The 22078-nt window shown below is 35.5% G+C and overlaps 2 protein-coding genes across 3 annotated transcripts in view; one reads left to right on the plus strand and one right to left on the minus strand.

Moving 5' to 3' along the window:
* IP3K2 (Inositol 1,4,5-triphosphate kinase 2) overlaps positions 1-2015 on the plus strand; it is a 342015-nt gene extending 340000 nt beyond the window's left edge. Inside the window, exons 6-9 of the mRNA XM_070141068.1 lie at positions 63-145; positions 300-468; positions 793-864; positions 1032-2015. Coding sequence (XP_069997169.1) covers positions 63-145; positions 300-468; positions 793-864; positions 1032-1385 — 678 coding nt within the window. The 3' untranslated portion in view covers positions 1386-2015. The remainder of the gene's footprint in view (positions 1-62; positions 146-299; positions 469-792; positions 865-1031) is intronic.
* Positions 2016-2540: 525 nt separating this feature from the next.
* Positions 2541-17447, minus strand: LOC113809610 (microtubule-associated protein futsch). Of its 2 annotated transcripts, XM_070141054.1 has the most exons (13): positions 17148-17447; positions 14890-15490; positions 13690-14161; positions 12682-12762; positions 11894-12107; positions 11389-11609; positions 10154-10321; positions 6744-9914; positions 6266-6416; positions 4704-4905; positions 4467-4555; positions 3967-4130; positions 2541-3089 (listed from the first exon to the last, which is right to left on the minus strand). In XM_070141054.1, the coding sequence occupies exons 2-13, from the start codon at positions 15006-15008 to the stop codon at positions 2979-2981; spliced, it is 5163 nt and encodes a 1720-aa protein (XP_069997155.1). In that variant the 5' UTR covers positions 15009-15490; positions 17148-17447; the 3' UTR covers positions 2541-2978. The 2 variants fall into 2 exon arrangements, with proteins under 2 accessions (XP_069997155.1, XP_069997161.1); XM_070141060.1 differs by lacking the exon at positions 3967-4130.
* Between the last annotated feature and the right edge of the window lie 4631 nt (positions 17448-22078).

A 22078-nucleotide genomic window follows, 5' to 3' on the forward strand; every position in this document is an offset into this window, starting at 1 on the left:
GATATAGGCAAATGTGTATATATTGGTAAACAATATACTATATGTTTATTGTGTTCTTGCAGGATATGTTTGAAAAGATGGTACAGATAGACCCCAAAGCTCCAACAGAATCAGAGAACAGAGCTAAAGCTGTCACCAAACCCCGGTACGTTACTTTGGAATTTATTTCTGATATTAAATAATAATAATAACATTATTTGGATATACCATTCAGTGGTTTCCCCACTATTTTTTAATGATTTTTTTTTTTTTTTTTTTTTTTTTTTTTTTATACAATAATTCTTATTTTTTATGTGCAGGTACATGGTATGGCGGGAGACCATATCTTCTACAGCTACCCAGGGATTCAGGATAGAAGGCATGAGAAGAGGAGATGGAACATCCAGTAAAGACTTCAAAACTACACGCACAAGAGAGCAGGTTCTTGCCTCGCTCAACAGTTTCCTTCAGGGATACCCTCATGCTGCTGTAAGTATATTTTGTGAAAAAGAGATTTTGTTTCGTTTTAATTTAGTTAGATGATTTCAGTGAGACTTTTTCTTGTGTGAGTTTAAGTAAAGAAAGGACTATTTATCATTAATATCATATACTACACTAAATGATCACATTTTAAAAATGCACAATGTACATTAAATGGCACTTGGTTCAAAAGATTTGTTATATGTATCTTTATTGTTGTATTTTGAAGATGTCCTTTTTCCTCAGTTTACTTAGGTATTAAAGTTATTAGTAAGATGTGTTACTCCTTTACATATTTGCATGTACTGAAATGGAAAATGTGCAATATTTCAGAGTCGATATGTCCAGCAGTTGAAGTCTATCAAAGCTACATTGGAGGCTTCTGCTTTTTTTAAAACCCATGAGGTTAGTGTAGATGGTTTCTTTTTTCATGATTTTTAAAGATGCCTAAATATATGTCTTATTTGTTCATTCCAAATATTCTTGTAAAATGTGATATAATAGAACTTTGTGGGATCTGATATCATTATTTTTCCTTTTACTAAGTGTTTTTTTTTCCATTCTATTTCCAGCTTATAGGCAGCTCTCTTTTGTTTGTCCATAATGAAAGTTCGGCTTCAGTGAAGCTTATTGATTTTGCCAAGACCATTCCTTTACCGGAAAATGTAGAGATCACTCACCGAAAGCCATGGTCAGAGGGAACTCATGAAGATGGCTATCTCCTAGGCTTGGATAACCTCATTGACTTGTTCTCAGTAATAGAGAAGAATCTTAATGTAAATGATGCCATAACAAAAACAGAAACACCGGAAACCACTACCAATGCCACCACTCCAGAGGAGACCAACAGCAGTACCAGCAGTGCACTCACTACCAATACCACCACCAACACATCCAGCAACAACAGCAACAGCACCTCTACCTAGGTCAAATACAGTACAAGTTGGAGAAGAATGTACAAAGCCGTAGTGTCTATGTCTATAAAGATTTAGTTAAAAAAATAATTTCTGTATTATAGAAACTTCTGCAATGCTTCACTGTTAATGACATTCAGAAAACAAGTGGATAGTACTGTGTGCCATTATGAAGCAGACAATACTGAGTGTTCTGAAGTGTGAGAAAGAAAATGGCTTGCCCTGTGATGAGACTGTTCAGCAGTAATGAAAGTTTACTGTTAACACCATTGTGTAGAAAAGTGCATACTCTTATAGAAACACTAATGGGACTAGCCATAGCCTGTTCAGTGAATAGTTGAACATTTAAAGCCTGATTCCAGGAAAATATTTTTTTGTGGCCTTTTGTATATAGCAAATGTACATATCCTTGATTACCTCTTAAAAATACAAGTCATGTATATGAAATAACATTACAGTTCCAGAACTGTTACAATGGACTACTAATAACTGTTACTGATGCTCCACCTGTAGGACGTAAGCCAAAAGTCACTACTACTTTTAGTCACTTCTCCCCTCTTTCTCTCTTTTCTTTCTTTCAGGAAAAGTATCTTTCTTGATATTTATTGAAAATGTTACATCTTCATTAAACATTAATTTATTTGTGTTTGTCTTAATATCCTAATACCTGAACATAAAGAAAGACATTGCCTTTTGAGAATCCTAGTACAATAATAATGGTTGCATAATAAAATAAAGAAATTTAATGATAATTGATCTTTACCAGCTGCCTATCTTGAACTATTAGTGCAAAGGACATCACAGATCACTGTAAATTTGTTTGTTCAGATTTATTTACATATAGATGGCTTCACAAGTGCTTAATCACCAATGAGTCAATAACAAGGTCTACTTAACCTCACCTGTTACATTTTTAGAAAAAGGTTTGCTTTATAATAACATTATGCTACTAATATTGACATTATTATACAAGAAATAAGATAAATAGGTGAGATCAGGAAACCCTAGTAATTGATTCCTTAGTCACAGCAATTGTGGAGCCATCTTTGTGTAATAAAAGTAACTAAATTTCCAGGGGCTAAGGTAATACATATATGCATTACCAGTGTCAGTAAGTTAATATATTATGGGTAAATAAATACTCAAGAAAAGAAATTGCTTCAAAACTAATTAAATATCAAATATATTAACAAATAAGAATATTAATTACACAAAAATGTATGCAATAATATATGACATACTCTATCACAGGGTAGGTACACCAAAGTAAAAATAAATCTTTATGTTTACAGATTAATGCACTATGCAAATAACCTGAAGAAATGTAATATTATTTTCTTCCATAGACAATATTTCTATTCTATTCTAGGTATAAAGTCATTACAAAAATAAGTGTACAGTAGCACTATATTATTCAACTGAACTAAAAATGTCTGTCCTGAGCATATTCAAAACTTCTGGATCAATATTATTCTGCTTTGTTTTCTTAATACAATAGTTAATTGAATAATCTGAAAACAAAAATTCTTTACCATGAAAACAAGCATAATTCTCTTTCAATTGACTGAGAAAAAACTTTCTCTGAGCACAGTATTAACCAGTCACTTAAGAATTCTTTTTTGGTGACTTGGTTGGGGAAGCTGCAGTCTTTTTCTTGGGTGATTTTCTTTTCCTTGATCTGTTCCTTTGTCCTTGCTGAGTTCGGAAGGTGATGCACTGCAACAACGGAAATACTTATTAGATTTTTTTATTATTATTATTATTATTATTATTATTACTGTCTTTGATAAATTTAATTTTAGAAATTTTAAACAAGGTAATGTAGTACAGCTCATCAAAATAATCATGTTTAAGACTGCAATCTAAAAGAACATTGTACTTGCCACCAAAAGGTGCCCCATCCCCCCAAAAAGTGCAAAATTATGTCACTGAGAACAAAAAAAAAACAATACAGTATCATTCATAAGCCAACTATCTGTCATAAATGTTATATATCATGTCAAGGCCACACCAATTTCATTTATTGCCTCTTGGATCCTCTGCTTCAATTTTTTGCACTTTGAAATAAATAAATAAATAAATAAATATTAAGGCAAATTTGTAAATATTGCCACTGTCAGAGGTACATGCTGCCGGAAACCAATCAGGGAGCTTTGTAGTTACATGCTAGAGGACAACCTGTCAGAAAGCATCTTATCTTTCAAAAGAATATGGTGCCTTAGAAGGTTTTGTTGTGTACTGGTGTGCGCCGTGCACTTTAAACTTTAGAACTAAACTAAACTTATAGTTTTGAACTACATAATTGTAGTAATTGATCAATGGACAGGATTCATTACATAAAACGTACCAGCTGAAAACTTTAAAACTCCTGCTATTCTTTACATTCTGTAAGGCCTATATCTTCACACCAAACCTTTTTTCTCTCCCTCTCCTTTTTTTTATGCATAGGCACTCTAATTTTCTCTAATAAAATAAAATAAAATAAAAAAATAAAAAAAGCAACAAATAAAATTGATGTAGCCTAAGACCTATTGCTAATAAACAATTCAACTTGAAGGGGGGTGGGGATTCAATTTCTCTTTTAGCTCCTTACCTGTTCATCTAGAATTTCAAGAAGATTATTCATATTTGTTTTGATCCCATTTGCTTTTAGTGATGCTTGTAAATCCTCAACAAAGATGGGTTCATACAATAGTATTTTCATATACAGTTCTGGATCACACTTAATGAATTTTGCGACTTTCCTGCCAATATCAACTGCAATTCAAAGATCAAAACATTAATTATAAATAAACCCAAAATTCCTTTCTTTTATATTATGCACACAAGTACAAAAAAAGACCATGTAACTAAGACTTTAGTATCATTGGTTTCCCTTATGTACAGTGTATATATTTAGAAAAAATGGTAAGAGTACATTTAGACAATGACAAAAAAGAAAGATAGATAACTAAAATGTTATTTTTTATGCAATTTTCCACAAAATCCAGTTCTCCTGATGTCAGTTTTGTAACATTCCTCCATTAAAAAACTATAATCACTACTTTTACATTTTTGCCAAAACACTAATGACAATAGGATATAGTTACAAACCTTGCTGAGTAGACGTTAATACATCATCATCGTCACCAATGCCCACCATCATTGATTCTTCAGCACAGTCAAATTCTGATCCATCAGTACTACAGGAAAACAAGAAATGAATAGGTTACAATAGTATACTGTGCAGTCAACTAATCCTATTCTGCATACAGAAATAAATAAATAAAATTAATCTGTAAAAGTCATACAACTATACTATAAAAAAATAAGATTTTCTTTTTATCACACCTTGTGTTGGATGTCTGTGAAGAATTTAGTTGATCAAAATCTTCGTCCCCTTCCTCGTAACTTCCTTGTTTTGCAGACAAACTTGACAGTGGCTGTGAACTTGCTTCCTTTTTGTTATTTGGTCTCTCTTTCTTGTTCTTTGTAAGTGTTCCCTTCTTTGCCATGACCTTTTGGTGAAGTGATGATACACTTTTCTTGTTTTCTAAGAAGAAAAAACAGTGATACATATTTTTTTTTTTAATCTCTGTCTGTCTGTCTTTCTCTCCCCCCCCCTTTTTTAACTCCTTTTTCTTTTCTTTCTACTTTCCTCCTTTCTTTGTTATAATCCAACCTCACTTAACCTAAAATATTTCATGAACAGAATGCATATAATCAAGCAATCTGACTGAACCTCTTAACTCAATAAATGGTGCTATTCTATATCCTGTAAATCAAAAGACTATTTGCATAATCAAGAAAATTACTGTAAGACAACATCAAAGCTGCTAATCAAAAATCTCACTTTGGCTAATTAAATTAATATAGCACATTACTGTATATTTCTAAATACCTATGTGATAAATACCCTATACTTGTAAAATAGAGTAGACTATTACATTCCTAAATCAAAGCTTACCTAGACTAAAAACAAGGCTGATATTGACTTCAAAGAATAATGTCAATCCACAATGCTTGTCACAGCTGAACACATTTCTAAAGTTTTATTTTCATTACAGGAAAACATGATTTGCCATACATCCCTAACCTGAATAAAATGTAATATAAGCTCACTAACACTCTTCATATATTTCCTATTTACATTAAATTTGATGAAGCTTATGCCCAATTGTGTATAATTATGTACATTTTTTAAAGCTATTTATAATGGTTAGAAAAAATGCTAGTATATATAAATTCCCTCTGCAGATATTACCAAAGCACTTCATACTATGACTCATGTCAAATTTGCAGGATAACAAGCATATTAATGAGGCCAATTATCCTCTCTTTACATAAAATTATGTGTCGGCACTCACACCCACACAGACTGACGTGCATATAGAACTATTACTTTTTTCTTTCTTTCTTTCTATTTGTTATAACAAAACAAAGCTTCCCAAAACAAACAAACAAAATTGCTTATTTTTGCTGAAAAAGTCTTTCTTAAAATCAAAACATATATTACTCAAGTTTCCCAGACTGATCATAAATGCATCTATTATCATATAAATGCGCAGATGTAAGCATAAATCACAGATATCAAGTTTTGGCAATTTCCATAATATGAAATGTGGGTGTGAATATATCTAACGCCATTTTGAGTATATATTGTAAATGCAATCAAATAAAAATGTGAAGGATTTTTAATTTCTATTTATCTATCTAGTTTTTAGGGGAGGAAAATCATAGGAGATAAAAGGATCATATTTTCCAACATCAATAAGGAAACGGTTGTAGGAGAAAAATGCTTGAAAACTAGACCTAGCATGGCTGAAATACACTCCGGCATTCCTCTTCCATGATACACATTTCACTATAACTTTGGTGAACTGAAAACAATCTCAGAAAAGTACTTTACATACTCTCAGGTGGTTTCCGCTGTGGTGTTTCACAAAAACTAGACTCTGCCTCGCTATCTGTAACCAGAGGATGGGTCTGTTCATAAACATGCTGGAGGAGTATTGTGGCTTTCCGGCGACTTATAGGACGGATTCCATACTTCTCTAGTTCTTTCTGTGGAAATTAGTAAGTGTGTTAAAACCGAAACAACAAATGTAGTACGAGTAAGACTAATGAAGCAAGTGTAAGACAAATGGAGCTAGTGCAGGTTAAGAAATAAGATATTAATGGAGATATTCATCAACACTTACATTATAATAAAAGATTACACTCCCTGCTCTATACATAGATATGTATATACGCATATCTAAAATTGAATAATAAATGAAACTAATATTGTACAAGAAAAAAATTCTGTAAACAGTATGAAACTTTAAACATCATTTACCATATAATCCTGGTTCACTTAATCTCCTTTCTAATCTAAATGGCAGTACATACCTTTAAATCAGGAGAGGGCATGTTTTTGTAGTCTGGCATTGGTGTTACCGACTTTTTACTCGGACCAATCTTATCATTTGGCGTTTTTAAAAGATCTTTCTTAGATTTTGGTAATTTTTTTTCTGCATCTTTCTTAAGTAAAGGATCGGAGACATCATCGATTGAGTCAAAGTCGTCTTTCCATATATTACTATCCTCAAACTCTGCTGCTACTCTCAATAAAGTCTCATCAGAGAAAGATGATCCTGAAGCTACAACAGCATCAGTTGCACTACTTCCCAGTTTGCTCTCCATATCGAAAATGGGTCTGTCTTTTGTACCTTCACAATCAACTGTTTTGGAAGTTTGCTTCACAGGAGTCCATTTTCTATTCTGAATTACACCTTCATCTGCTACTTTTGTTGGGGAAATACTCTGAATTGGGGAAACACTGTCATTATCATAGGATACCTGAAATTCTTTATCATGGTAATGTCCTTTAACAGCTGGAGCAACCACTGCTTTAACTGGGGTTGTAGGAGAAACCTCAATGGGCAATAACTCACATCCCATATCATCAAAGTCATCCCATACATTACTGATGTAAGATCTATTCTTGCTCTCTTCTTGTTTATTATAATCTGTGTCAAGGCTCTTATTTGGTGTTGCTTGCATGATATTTACTGCAGCCATACATGGCTCTTCAGGACAGTTTTCATTTTCTTCTGAATTTGTATCCGTTCCATCAGCCAGCATTAATGGCTCCATATATTCTGATTCTGAATCTGTGGGAGCATCAACATGAACACCTGGTGTAATCAGAGTATCAGCCTTGGTACCAACTGACCGAGAACTTCCTGAACTGCATACTGTCAGATCAATTATATCAGTCTCTTCATCTTCTTGGGAGTCATTTACATCCATGTCTTCCACTTCTTCATTTCCTCTCAAATTTTGGCCCTCACTTTGTTCTCTTAAATTCCCTGCATCAGTCACCGGTTTCATTTTACTAAAATCTGGAGAAGCTGAAGATGATATGTCTTGCTTATTGCTCTTGAAGTAATCTGATTTAGCATAGGAAACAGGTTTTGAAGTTTTTGACTCTGTACTGAGACTCAAACTTGGCTCTTCATGGACATCCTGTAAAGCTTTATCCCATGGAGAATGATGAAGTTCACTGAGCATTGGTATTGAAACAGATGGAAAAGTTTTATGAGTTGTATTTTCATTTACACAAGATTCATTAAAGAGATCTGGGGACTGAGAGCTGCCTTTTCCATCATCCTTTTCTGGATTACTACTCATTACCATCAACTCTGAGGAGTCACTGGGTTGCAGCACAGGCTCTGTTGTTAGATCATCATTTCCTTTATCACTGGAAACTGATATGCTTTTCCCTGGCGAGAGATCTATGCACCTTCTGAATCTTTTTTTAATAATTCCTTCCTCTTGAGAATTAGCCATCTTAGGTGTTAGCATTATGCCTACATCTGTATTAACCATGCTATCTTTTGAATTTACCGCTGTTGCTACTTTAACTGGAGATGGATGAGCTTTATACAAAGATTCTAAATATGTAACAAGATCATCACACTCATATTTTAGGGCAAGATCAAAAACATCCATCCATAACGAGTCATCCTTTGCCTTAATTTTGCAGGTTCCAGTATAAATATATGAGAGAAAGACATATGCTCCTTCAAAACAAATATCCGTCCAAGTGACCTTTTTCCCTGCACTCCGAACTTCCTGATACAGTTTTGGACACCTTACAAGCATAACAAAGGAGTGCACCTGGAGATCACTGCCTTCTGATGTGGTTATAGTGAAATCAGCTCCCTCACTACTGGCTAACAATGAAGCCCAGTCATAAATAAGTTTAGCATGCAGGGGGTCTGGAGATCTAGGTTCTGATTTGTCTGAATACTTTTCTTTGCACTCCTGTTCTCCCTTTCCATCTTTGCCTTGTCTGATGTTGCTTCCCCTGGCTTGTAAATCTGAGGAAATTCTGGTTTCCGTTGAGGTTCCTACTTTGTCTCTGGTCTTGTAACTATCAGCCACTCTCCCTTCCTCATCCCTGTTCAAATGTTCTGATTCCTGTTTTCTCTTTTGGCAGTCTCCATAACTACTTGTTACTAAAGAAAGGTCAGTGGAATCTGAGTAAAGGATAGTCTCCTCTGTGTGTAGACGCTGCCTGAAACTTGCATTAAAGCTAGAGTCTTGGTTTTCAGTAAATATCTGTGTCTCAGCAGAGTTCATGCTAGAGTTTGAATCATTGTCAAAGAAATCTTTAGCTGGCTCCAAATCATTCACTTCTTGTTCTTTACTTGAAGAGTCTTTATATTTAGGACTAACGCTACTAACCTCAACCTCATGATGAGATTCGTGTAACTTATCCTTATTGCACTCAGCCCTTCCAGAGCTAGTATCTAAAATAATAGAAATTTCACAATCCTCACTTCCATCACTTTCAGTGGGTTCTATATCATCACAGTTTGTTGGTACCTGTTTACTAACCTCTTTTTCAGATCTCACATCCTCAAGCAGTGTATTTTCTGAAGTATCACAAGAGGTATCATCCTCTAAATCACAAAATGTGTTTACAAGCTTGTCTTTATCACTTTTTTCCAAAGAATTCATCACCATTTTATCATCAACTACACAAAATTCCATAGATGCACTATCAACTAAATCAATAGTACTAAAAGCCACAGACTTGCTTTTCTGCATATTATCCACTTCCATTTCCTCAGTTTTAGTTTCTGATGATAAAGAATTATCCTCATCTGCTTGGTCATCTTTAACACCGTCACTGACGCCCTTATCAATGTGGCTCTCGTCACTGTCACATGCACTCCCAGTCACTAATACTGCATCACTGGAGTCTCTCTCATTTCCCTCATCCTTTTCTTCAATGGTTTCTTTGTCTCCTTCTACATTATCTTCAGAACTTTCCCCTGGTAGCCTGAACACCCAGAACCCACTAGCAGCTTCCATAGTAACATTTGGGTCTGCTGCAGCATCTTCAAACTCCTGAAACTTTGATAAATCTTCAGCCTCAATTGCATTATGTGCCCGTGTTATATCTAGACAATCTTGGGATCCAAGGAGTTCCGCCAGGACAGATTGCGTACTGTCTCGGTCCACTGCATAGCTTCTGCCTCCCTCTTCATCACTGTCTGAATCTGAGTTCTGGAAAAAAGAAAAGAAAAAAGAAATGAGGCTATAGAAATAGGTAATAAAATGTTCTAAATCTCTTGCTAAAATTTGAGGCAAGACTTTTTAAATTCCATTCTTTGACAAAAGTAGCATTATTCATTTTCAAAGGATTCCAACCTTGATATACACATGTCAGAATAAGTTGAAAAAAACTTAAGTTGTAGTGGGATTACAATAATTTCACATGTTCATCTTCAAAATCCTCCTTTTACCTCATCCATAGCTGTCAAATTCAGTCGACCAGGAATCTGTGAGAGTCTTCTCAATAATCCTCCAACAGCAACCTTTTTGGGTTCTATGTAAGGTTCCAGATCAGGCACATAAAATTCACGCAATGGCTGGTCAACATGACTATGAGCTGCTTCCCAAAGGCTGCAACTCTGTGAAAATAGTTTATAATCAATGCAAACTTTGTAATAGTATCCTTCACATAATGGTAATTATTTTTAAATAAGAAACTTTTCTTAAAGGCATACAATCCATCATTAAATAATTACATTTTTTAGCCACCTTCATATGGTAATGGAGCTCATTTCCAGATATAAGAAACAGTCAAGCAGTAGCTATCAAGCTTAAAAACCTCGTAAATTTAAACTAAACCTTTCTTATATAGCCAATTGTTGGGAGTCTAAAATATATGCATTGCGTGTATTTCTGCTGATTTATTGAAAGAAAAGAAAATGGAAATACTGATACACTAACATCAATTTTTAAATCACAAGAAAAGAATGTAAAGAAAATCATGCAATAATACTAAAAAGTAAAGCATCAAACCTATTAATGTCTAAATGTTCTGTGTAAATTGTTCATATTGTATTACATATTAAAATCAACATACATTTACTAAGATAACAAAAAAATAATAATAACAATAATAAAAAAATCATAGCCTTCAAATTTTAAAAATTAATAATGATAATAAGTAAAAACTCTTCTACCACTCTCTCATATATGCAGTAAAATAAATCTTAGTTGTTTGACCTATGATGTTCCAAAAAGGGAAGAAACGTGTTATCAGGTGTTCCCAAGCACCGATATTAGGGGTTGCAAAGGGCGAGGTAGCTCCTCCAGCTGTCCCCCAGTCAGTGATATTTACATTTTCTATTTCATTTTCTTTGCAATTTTGAGCAAACTATAGCAGTTTGATGTTGGGTGAGTATAGACATGACATCAGCAGTATGTAGAATATCAAGGTTCTTATGGCTTTAGTGAAAAAAGGTACAATCATACAAGCTCTTGACAATCTATTTGACATTTTACATTCACATAAAATCACAGCTGACAATTCATTACCTATTCTAGTACACCTACATTTTCATTCCCTAAATCATTCACCTATCTATCTGTTCATTGTATATTGTACTTTTTTGGATGCACTAAGGGGAGTTTCCTTCCCTGGATCTGCCACTGCCTCCTAGGTCTTCTTACAAGTAAATCTAATGCTTACCTTGTCTTTATACCTCAACAATGGTTCATTCCTGCAGCCGTTCCCTGGTCCTGTCCACTCATTTCTCTGTGTGTCCTCTGAGGCTAAAAGAGCAGCCACCTTTTCACTGATGATATTTTCTCTTTCCTCTTTAGAGCGATTAAGGAGGACCGTATTACGCCACACAGCATTACGCTTTTTTCCTTTCCCTTTGGCAGGCCCTTTTGATGACTGACTTTTTCCTGAAATAAATACATATACACTTATAGATATACATAATTATTTAGAATATGGACAGAAATGTTCATTATAACATACTCAATATACCTCTTGTTAAAAAAAAAAAGCCACAGCAGAAAATATTCATATCCATCATAATAAAAATCTTTTCTGAAAGCTTTTTAATATGAGTGTATTAAGAGCTTATACAGTTTTGTGAATCTTACAGATATTTTCAAATATATCCAGTAGATACATAATGCTTGATTTAATATATCAATTCTTAAAAATGAAAAGAACTCCATACCAGAAGCAGATTGAAGAGGCAACAACAGAGGCTGTACTTTCCTGTCTTCCTCAACAATATCATCCAGTCCTAATTCCAAGAGTTTTTCTTCCCTAGATGCCCTCTTTTCTGCCTCATCTTCAACCATTGAGCGTGAGAGAGCCAAAGCCATAGCCAGGTCAGGATCATTCTTGGCATTTTTAGCAGTCTTTATAGCCTCACGTCTATTCTTGGCCTGGAATGGCAAGTTTCTGTGTGATTTTATGAATCGAAATCAAATATTATAAAAAAATACCAATGTACTGCACAAGTACATAGATATATATTATATTTTGAATGTGCTTACTTTCATTCATCTTAAAATACTTATTTGTTAACCTTTTGTGAAGAGCAATGTTATTTTATGGCTTCAGAATTGTAAAATTATCTTTAACATATTTTTCAGTGTATCTTACAATGAAATCTATTTGGTAATGATAAGTCTGGAGAGGTGCAAACAGTAAACTATCAATATTTCTCCATTTTCCATTCATCAGCCAAAATCCCTAGCTTTTATCTTATCTATTCACTTATTTACCATCATTTGGTTTTAGTTTTCAGTCTTATATTGGTAATATCTACCACTACTGGACCAAAGAGTCATGTCTTTGAAATGGAACATCAAAGATACTGACATAATTGACATATGTTTTATGTTCTTAATTCTATCACCCTATCTATCCAAATGTGTCTCTCAAATACAAAATGTGTACATCTTTAATAAGGCAGATTTTTGCAAATTAAATATTACCAACCATAACAAGTCCTACCTCCTCAGTTGTTGCAGAACTTTTTGTCTTTTCTCTGACTTCCGGTTTTGCAGGTGGGTTTTGGAGGATCCTCTCAATGGACTGCGGTGCACAATGAATGACAAAGTTGAGGTAGGATATCAATATCTATAAACTGGTTAGTACCAATTTACATGAGGGTTAAGTAAACTGAAAATAATTGACTTATGATAAAAAGTCAAGTGAAGGTGCCAGCTTTTGTTTCTAGTGTGAGACATTACCATAACTTTGCTAAGTTTAAGCAATCTTAAAACAAAGAGAAAGAATAGAAGAAAGGGAACAAGAACAATATAGAGAGAGGGGAGAGGAGAGGAAAGAGGGCAGTAGAGGAGAGAGAAGAGAGCAGGGAGACACAAACAAATTGCAAAAACTGACAGCATATAATTGCAATTTATGATACTGTGTGATTCATTCACTTCCAAAACTGGGCACTGGTTTTGTGGTTCCATAATCAATGTGCATGCACACTTGAAGAATAACATATCATAACTATACATATGTTCCAGATCATCTATCATTCTTATTCTAATTTGATACAACTGTCACAGTATGCTGTAATTTCAGATTCCAAATGATAAGGTTCACAGCAACCTATTTTCTTTACATTCCACACTAGTTTATCAATCAAAATAATGCTCAAATAATAAAGCTCCTTCCTAAATGCCCAAGAGCTTTGTGCACCCGTGGCAACAGCATGTTCACATTACCCACCCCTTAAGCCCATTTTTAAAATAATGTGATGGTTACATCATCCGGATCTTGGGGTTCACACTATAGATGTATTGTGCTTTTAACATTTTGCAATCTACAATTATCCACTGTCAACTTTTCAGTCACAGTTATAACAATACAAATGGCAATGCTAAAAGATGTGTGTATGTATATATACTTATCTATAAAATAATAAAGGCTAACTTTACCATTTGAGAGAAATGACCCACCACCATGTCAAAGCTGTCCCATCAAAATATAACATGCAGATCATATTACCTTTGAAAAACCTGGACATGGAAGAACTTCATCATCTTCAATATCTTCCTCTTTAGCTTTAGATTTTGTAGACGCTGAATTTCTCTCAGACCTTCTTCTTACTAGTTTGAATTTTTGCATGCATTCTTTTATGTGATCACCTATGAGGGCAGAAGGAACAATATGTTTACAAGATGGACACAGCTTTTCAGATTCAGAGCACACTGACTGCTCTAATTCCAGGAACTCCTCATCTTCTCCAAGCTGCTGTGCCTCAGTGTCTTTTTCCAAGTTTATGTCTTTGGGTTTTGCTTCAGCCTCAAACTCATCAGCCTCATCCAAGATCTCTGGACTTGAATCCTCATTTTTGGAGCTGTTTCCACTCGTCGTATTGGCTGTTTGCAAATTCTGTCTCACACTGCTAGATTTCTTGGGACGGCCTCGTTGCCTTGGAGCAGGTGGAGGCTTTTCTGTTTTTGCTTTCTTTGGAACTCTATTGAAACACAAAATAGAGAGAAAAAGGAAAGATATAAAACTGATAATAAACATAACAATATTGAAATACCGACTACAATGAGTAAAAAATAAAATATATGTACTCCCGGGTTCTATTATAATTATGTTATAATGATTAATGTAACAGCAAATCCACTTCAATATTCAGAAAGTTCCATATCATATGTAAATGTTATGTGATACTTACTTCTCCAATACAAAATAAACTTCAGATATTTATACTATAAAATACATATAAGGAAAAACAAACAATATGTCCAGTGATGATGAGTGCCAATAGAGGCCTTACACCAAAAAGCAAGATAGAGCAATCAAAGCAAATTACATGATACATGAAAAGTAGAAGACTTGAAGCATGTATGTGTTAGGTGTAAGGATCATATCAAGAGCGAAGTAAGAGAATCTATGTCTGAAAGTCTCAAAATGTGACTATGTGAGTGAGGCATGTTTGCAAATATATGTGTGTGTGTGTGTGTGTGTGTGTGTGTGTGTGTGTGTGTGTGTGTGTGTGTGTGTGTGTGTGTGTGTGTGTGTGTGTGTGTGTGTGTGTGTGTGTGTGTGTGTGTGTGTGTGTGTGTGTGTGTGTGTGTGTGTGTGTGTGTGCACGTGCGCGCGCACACACGTGTGCACATGCACACGCATCATAGCATTATACAGCAACTTAAGAATGATCACATAGGAGTTTGAGCTCCAAGGCATGTTTACCTGAACACAGTGGCTGCTTCCTGGAAGTCGTCAGTGATATCATGTATGCTGGTAAATGTCAGGCAATCTTCTTCTTTTTTTCTCTTTCGAGACAAGCGACCTCCTCTACTAGCACTCATCTTTGGTCTTGTGATTATATTTTTCACTTTATTTGAGTAACATATTTTATAAAATTACATGTATATGTACAAATATGTAACAATACATACATTTTCTGATGTGTATTATGTACATGAAAATAAAATCTGTCACTTTCTCTCCATTTTATCTATACATTAACTCAAGAAAATTTCTTTTACTACTATCCATCTTTAACATAAACAATAGTTGATAAGGCTTACAAAGGTTTACAAATACCACAATGAAAAAAAGTCCTATCTCAATGTCTCTCATATGTGGATTAATATCACTCTGGATCTTTCATCTGTTCGCCGTCTCATTTCAAGACATATCTTTCGTATGCTCTTTATGGCTCCTCAAGGCATGAGAGGACCTGGTCAGCGATTCTTGCATCAACATACGGCGTGCTTCTACATCTTCGGTGTTCCTAAAGACTCCTCCTTTGATTCTTTCATTAAGAGACTGTGAGTGCGGCAGATAACTGCAAAAAAGAAAGGAGTAAAGTCGTTTTTATCACCATTACCTATCAAAAAAATTTATGATTTCCCTTTTCACACCAGATACTACACTTGACAGCATCTCCATTATCAGTTTCATAGACAATTGCTCAAACAAATACACTTTCAATTAAGTATATTTGTAATTCTGTGTAACAGAAAAAGCAAGGCATACGCAATGTAGAGAATAAAAGAAATTATCAATCAATTATTCTACATTATTCCACCTCATACTAAACTTTATTTTTCAATAGTATAAATCTAGGCATTACAATACACCATTATAATATCAAAGTTATTCTTCTAAAGTTGCTTTTCTTTGAAAACATCAACTACTGGTATCTTAATTACAATGTAATAATATCTAAAAATAACCATTTTCACAATCTAGTAGGATTAAAATACTCAGTAATAACAAAATAAAGAAGATGAAGAAAAAAAAGTTACCCATACATCATAAAAATCAAAAAGGTCTGTAAGCAATCTTTTTGTATCATAACAAATGGAGCTCTCATCAATCTTGAGAATCAGCTACTTGAATACTAGTACCCAATTTCTGCAAATCAGGAGGGTATTAAGAGCTATGAAAAGAAAATATTTCATGTCAGAAAAGATGTCTCTGATGGAAAATTTACTCAAAATATCTACTGAATATTCTGTAAAACATAAAGCTGAGCCATAAAATTAGGTTTGGACATATCACATAAACTACAGAATCTTTCTAACAGGCCTTAGCTCTTGATTTTCATTGTTATATGACAAGGAATTATTGCTTGCAACTAATAGAGTATCAACGTTCTATATATCATGGCAACTGCTTAGTATTTAGCAAAATCATAACAATATTGGTGATACAATGCAATACTTTAAAAAAGATAATATGCCATATTGGTCACTATTCACTTCAATGGCACTATGCCATTTTTCAAACAAAACTCCCAAGGGGTCCATGAATATCCACTCCATAACTGTGTGGGGGAGGGGGGTACCTCTTCTTAAATAATTGAGACATGTTTAATTTACTCCAGTCCTAACTTTCTCACAAATAATGTCCCACTTAAATTCTAAGTGTTTGGTATTTTTTTTACATGTAAGTGCGGACATATACATGAAAATGTTTTTTTGTAATGGCAAAGTCTAAAGCTCCATCTTGCCAGAAAGTAGGCTATATGGTCTTTGCCAGAGTGCCAAATGGTTCAGGAGCCATGGTGATACCCTAGGGGGGCTGTCGCGACGAAAATTTAAAAAAATACTCAATATTTTGAAAAATATCTCCTGTAATCTAGTGGGCTTTGGCAATCCCGTGATGTAATATTTTTTGCTAAGTATGTAAAAGTAAAGGAGTTATGGCAAAATCTCTTTGACTTTTTGCAGGGGTTGCTGGGGGCACAGCCCCAAGAATTAAAACCTAATGACTGTTTCTGTGTATTTGATTCATATTTTACTCCCCAATTTCATTTCATACCCTCCCCTCTATCAGAACCAAGATTGTGGGTGGTGGAGGGTGTTTCCGCGGCATAATTTCCAAATATTTGGACTGCATAAAGTGAGAGGAACCCATCTATACCAAAATCGCCACGTTCGGTTAAGCAAAGGCATTCCGAAAAATTACCCAAATAAATCCGGAGGCCTCCAACTTACTGAAATGCGAGTCCAATGAGCCCAGACACGGCGAGGATCCCGAAAGTTACAGAATTCCTGTACCGGTGCAACACAGTGCCTTTCACGCGCCTGTTGTAATATGGGTCCTCGGACGTCATGTTCAAGCAGGTCAAATGACGGCGATTCCCTGACCTTTCTTGAACTCCTGAGCCTCTATGATGTACACTGACATAAAAGAAATGACTAATGTTGTCTGTTTGTTTTTTGTAGATAGGTAAGTATCTGTTCACAAGGCCTTGTCCGCACCACTTTGTTTTGCTTTCCCGGCTAGACCGTTTTCTTTCCTGATTCAAAGACAGAAAGTGAATTCATTTCACGAGGGACTAATCTATTTTTCAAGGTGGTGTGTGTGGTATGTATATATGTATGTATGTATGTATTTATACGTACCAGAGAACGTCCCCAAGACAGATAGTTCAAAACATAGAAAGAAACCCAATGAACTTTACATTTACACCAGAGATAATCGGACGGTTTGTTAGAATTGTGCGAGGCCCGACCCAAAAAATATTCGTATACTTGACATGCATAAATAAAGAAATAAATGTATCTTTATCTGGTTAGACATGTATATAAACCCGGTAAATAGATGGTTAAATGTATATCTATCAGATATATAGACAGATCTGCCTTTATTTCTGCTGCATCTGTCCTCATGAAAATTCATTGGGTCGGGCCTGGCACAATTTTAACAAACCGGCTAAATGTATGTATGTGTGTGTGTGTGTGTGTGTGTGTGTGTGTGTGTGTGTGTGTGTGTGTGTGTGTGTGTGTGTGTGTGTGTGTGTGTGTGTGTGTGTGTGTGTGTGTGTGTGTGTGTGTGTGTGTGTGTGTGTGTATCTGTGTGTGAGTGTGTGTTGGGGGGATGCATGTGTGCGTGTTTAAGTTCTCATCCAGTTATTTCAATACGGGAGAACAGCCAAGGTCGACTTTCGTTTGAATCGCCACTGAGGAAACATCTATCCCGGAAAAAAAAAATCAACGAAAGAAAATATTTATTGAATAGATGGACGCTAAATTCATTCCGGACCCAAGAGAGAGTCCTGGAATAGCCTAACAAATGGACTATGAACACTGATAACGAAACAAAGCCACCTTCCTAGCAACACTGGAACAAAGAATAAAGAACCGCGCAGTTTCAACCCGTAAGGTTAATACCAATATTCTCGTAAGCTTAAACAAAAAATGTAATACTAGTTAAGGCGTCAGGGAAATCAACTTCAAACTTCCACAATCCCATAAAACTAACCAACGCTATAAGTAAATCTGAATTTCATAAATATATAATAGAAGACACACTTAAGAGTTCTAGGGACTGGGAAACCAATTTGATTTGAAATAGAATATCGGAGCTAAATTGAATAAATATAGATATAGAACCGTTAACATTACTTATAGAATTAATAAATAATACTGGAGAAAAACATTTCAACTTTGATCATAAAAATTATAAAATAAGCTTAACAAACCTAGGTGGAATGAGAAATGAAATGAAGTGATAAAGAAAAGATAAAAAAAAAGGAGGAAAAGACCTAGTCCAGAGAATACACTAAATTACAAGAAACTATTAGCAGATGCTAAACATATCATCGAAAGAAAAAAAGAGAATCGTGGGGAAAAAAATTGTACTTCCATAGATATTAAAACTCCCTAAAAAAGGGATTTCATAAAAAAACAGGTAAAATAACAACTACCCTCTAATAAATAACAACTTCCCAGTGATCCAAATATAAAAAAAACGAACTATTTAGAGAAGAATAGGGAAATGTAGCAAGCAGGTCTTATGATAGTTGTAATGATCACTTTCTCGTCACAAATATGAAAGTTCCTCTTTGCGCCTGGGTAAAATTTAAACTGATGAGGCTATTTTTCGTTATTCATTATTTATTTCTACAAGCATTTAAAGGAGAGAATAACAGTCTTTCAGTCATTAAATCATCTTAGTTCTTGTGGATAATCATGTCACTTTTCATTCATATTAACTAGTAAGAGTACTCTCTCTACAAGGCATGACAAATGAACAGTTTTTCGAAGTCATCAAATTTTTGGGGGAATAATGAAATTCAGTGGTTTTTTTTCTTTTCTTTGCGGACGTTGTCGGAACCTGCGGGCGGTGCACACAAAGCAGGAACTTTGATTCTAATAGTCAAAAATAGGTTTAAAGTTTGTTTCGCCCTGACCACGAACTTTGCACTATATTTATAACATTAGTTTTCTGCTACAGTGTAGGCATTCACTACACCATTTCTTGCCATAAGATAAAGCAGATCTCATAGGGAATGGTGGTGCAAAGAATCGCATTTTTGTTTAGGTTCGCTCCTCCCACTCTCAACGCCTCATATATAAATGTCCCCCCCATGTTTGCAATCAATCCTAGCATTTTATAGACTTTTTCATCTATATGGTCATCTGGGATCAAGTTTCTGGTTAAGATTATTCCAAGGTCTTTTCCCTATCTGCTGGGTTGAATACTGATTATCCTACCTTGTATTCATATAGGGGTTGATTTTTATTCTTCGTGAACCTGATTGAACATTACTTGGTGTTGAATTCCATTTTATAAATACAACTCGCCTAAATAAGTTCTCGATGTCCCTCTGGAGGCATTCTCTGTATTTTCGCGTTCAGATAGCTACCTCGGCTTGTGTTTAACCCTAAATCCACGAAAATAATAGCGCAATCGACGTCAAGACCATCCCTTGAAGTACTCCGCTAGTTACTTCATATCCATACATTTTTAACCTAATTTCCGTGCTGATCTGTCTTTCATGTAGGAAGACTTTCATCCATTCAAATAGTTTTCTTTCCACTCTACCTAGGTGTACTTGGTTCCATAGCAGTCTACTGTGTGATACTTGTCAAATGCGGCGTGTGTGTGTGTGCTTTTTTGGGGGGGTTATTTAATGTTTTGTTCTGAGATTTCTATAGAGCAAGCTCAATCTTTAATCTCCATTATCCTTATCCTAATCACTGATGATCAACATTATCATTCTCACTGACTGTTATTACAATGACGATTATTTTCCATAATAGTAAAACCAATATCTCTATAATGTATAAGCAGTAAATCAAATGAAAATAACTAGATGTTATACACACTGACCATTAACCAAGTACAGGACGATTTTTAAATGTTCTCTGATGGAGAACATCTTTTTTATATATGATAAGGCTCCAACAGGGTTTTGGGAGTACTATGGCTGTTGACCCAATATTTAAAGGAATCATAAAATCACAAAAATAATGTCATTTGATATACTATGCGCATGGTGGGTGAGTGTGTGAGCAATTTAGTAACTTAATGAAGTCGCGAGTAAATTCTTTGACTCACCTCCCATAGTTCAATCATCAGATAGGAGTGTGTTAGACGGGTGTGGCCAATAAATAAGTGTACAAGAACCGTCTCCCAACGTCTGTTCCGATGAAATGGAGCGTACGAAGAGGAGATTGATAGTTTTTCAGTATATAATTCATTAGAGCGGATATATGACCAGAGAGATTGCCATTGGGTATACAGGAAGGTCTTAAAGTAGGGATAATAATCCGTGGCTGGAATACATGAGAAGCGTGTTCATTGCCGGGGATTCCAACATGGCTGGACCCAGCAAAATCTGATAGATTCATGGCATCTTACAGACAAGGGGATTGGTCGAGTGCATATTTATGAGAGTTTATGAGTTACAAGAGTCAGTAAAAATAGTGAAAGAGGACGAAGGGAGTGAGTGTGTTTTAAGGCAAAAATGATTCAGGAGGGAGGGTGTATTTGAAAGTGCGAGTTGGGAATGTTACTGCGAAACCAGCTCCGGAGGTGGATTTGGAGCCATCAGTAAACATGAATGCTGGAGGAATGAATGGAGACATGGTCAAGGAAATGGGTGAGAAAGACAAGAGGGGAGGATATCTGATTTTGGTAAGTCAGGGAAAAGATGAGCAAATATGGGGGTTAGGTATAAGCCATGGAGAAAAGGAATGGGCAGAAAACGGTAGAGGTCGGTGGGGAAAGGGGGAATGGGAGAGGAGGGTATACTTGCATACGGAGAAAGGAGTAGGTTAACGCGGAGAAGCAAAGGTAGGAAGCAGGGACATTGGGATAGTTTGGTGAGGGAAAGTTGGTGGAATCGAGCATTGCATCGGAGAGGAGGGTATGACGTCGACTTAATAATGTACAGGCACTTAACTAGAGAGGAGCGGAAGGAGCCTAGGACGTCACTGCAGTGGTGGATTGTTTCCAGGTGAACAAGAAGGGAGGCTGAGGTAGAGTAGATTTGGGATTCATAATCTAGCGTGGAGAGGATTAAGGAAACATGAAGATGGATGAGTTTTGCGATCTGAGCCCCAGGATATGTGGGAAAGAGTTTGTAAGATTCGGAGGCGGCGATAAGCTTTTTCTTTGATGTAAAAGATATGGTCTCGCCTGGACAACTTGGAGTCAAAAATAACGCCAAGGAATTTGCTAGAGGAACGGTATTGGAGTGGAGCACCATATAAGAAGAGTGGAGGTTGGGGACCTATATGTGTGCGAGAAAAAAGGATGGACAAAGATTTGGAGGTAGAAAAACGAAAGTCAAGGTAAGTGGCCCAGGAAGATACTGATGGTATTGCAGACTGAAAGAACTGGCGGAGATTTGGAATGTACCAGAGGTGTAGGTGGTTAAATTAATATATGGTGATGCCCGGGCTCCTGGTGGTAAATCTGAGACTGTCATTTACAGCAAGAAGGAATGCTTAGCACACTGCCTTGTGGGACGCCTTCGAAATGAGGAAAGGATGACGTGAAAGGGGCAATTTTGACCTGGAAAGTACGTTTGGCGAAGAAAGACTTTATGAAAACGCTCATGTTTCTGTGTATACCTAGGGAGGACAATTGTTAGAGAGTATGGTACTGCCATGTGGTATCATATGTTTTTTCT

This window comes from Penaeus vannamei, chromosome 3 (genome assembly GCF_042767895.1).
Source record: "Penaeus vannamei isolate JL-2024 chromosome 3, ASM4276789v1, whole genome shotgun sequence".
In the NCBI taxonomy this organism is placed as follows: domain Eukaryota; kingdom Metazoa; phylum Arthropoda; class Malacostraca; order Decapoda; family Penaeidae; genus Penaeus; species Penaeus vannamei.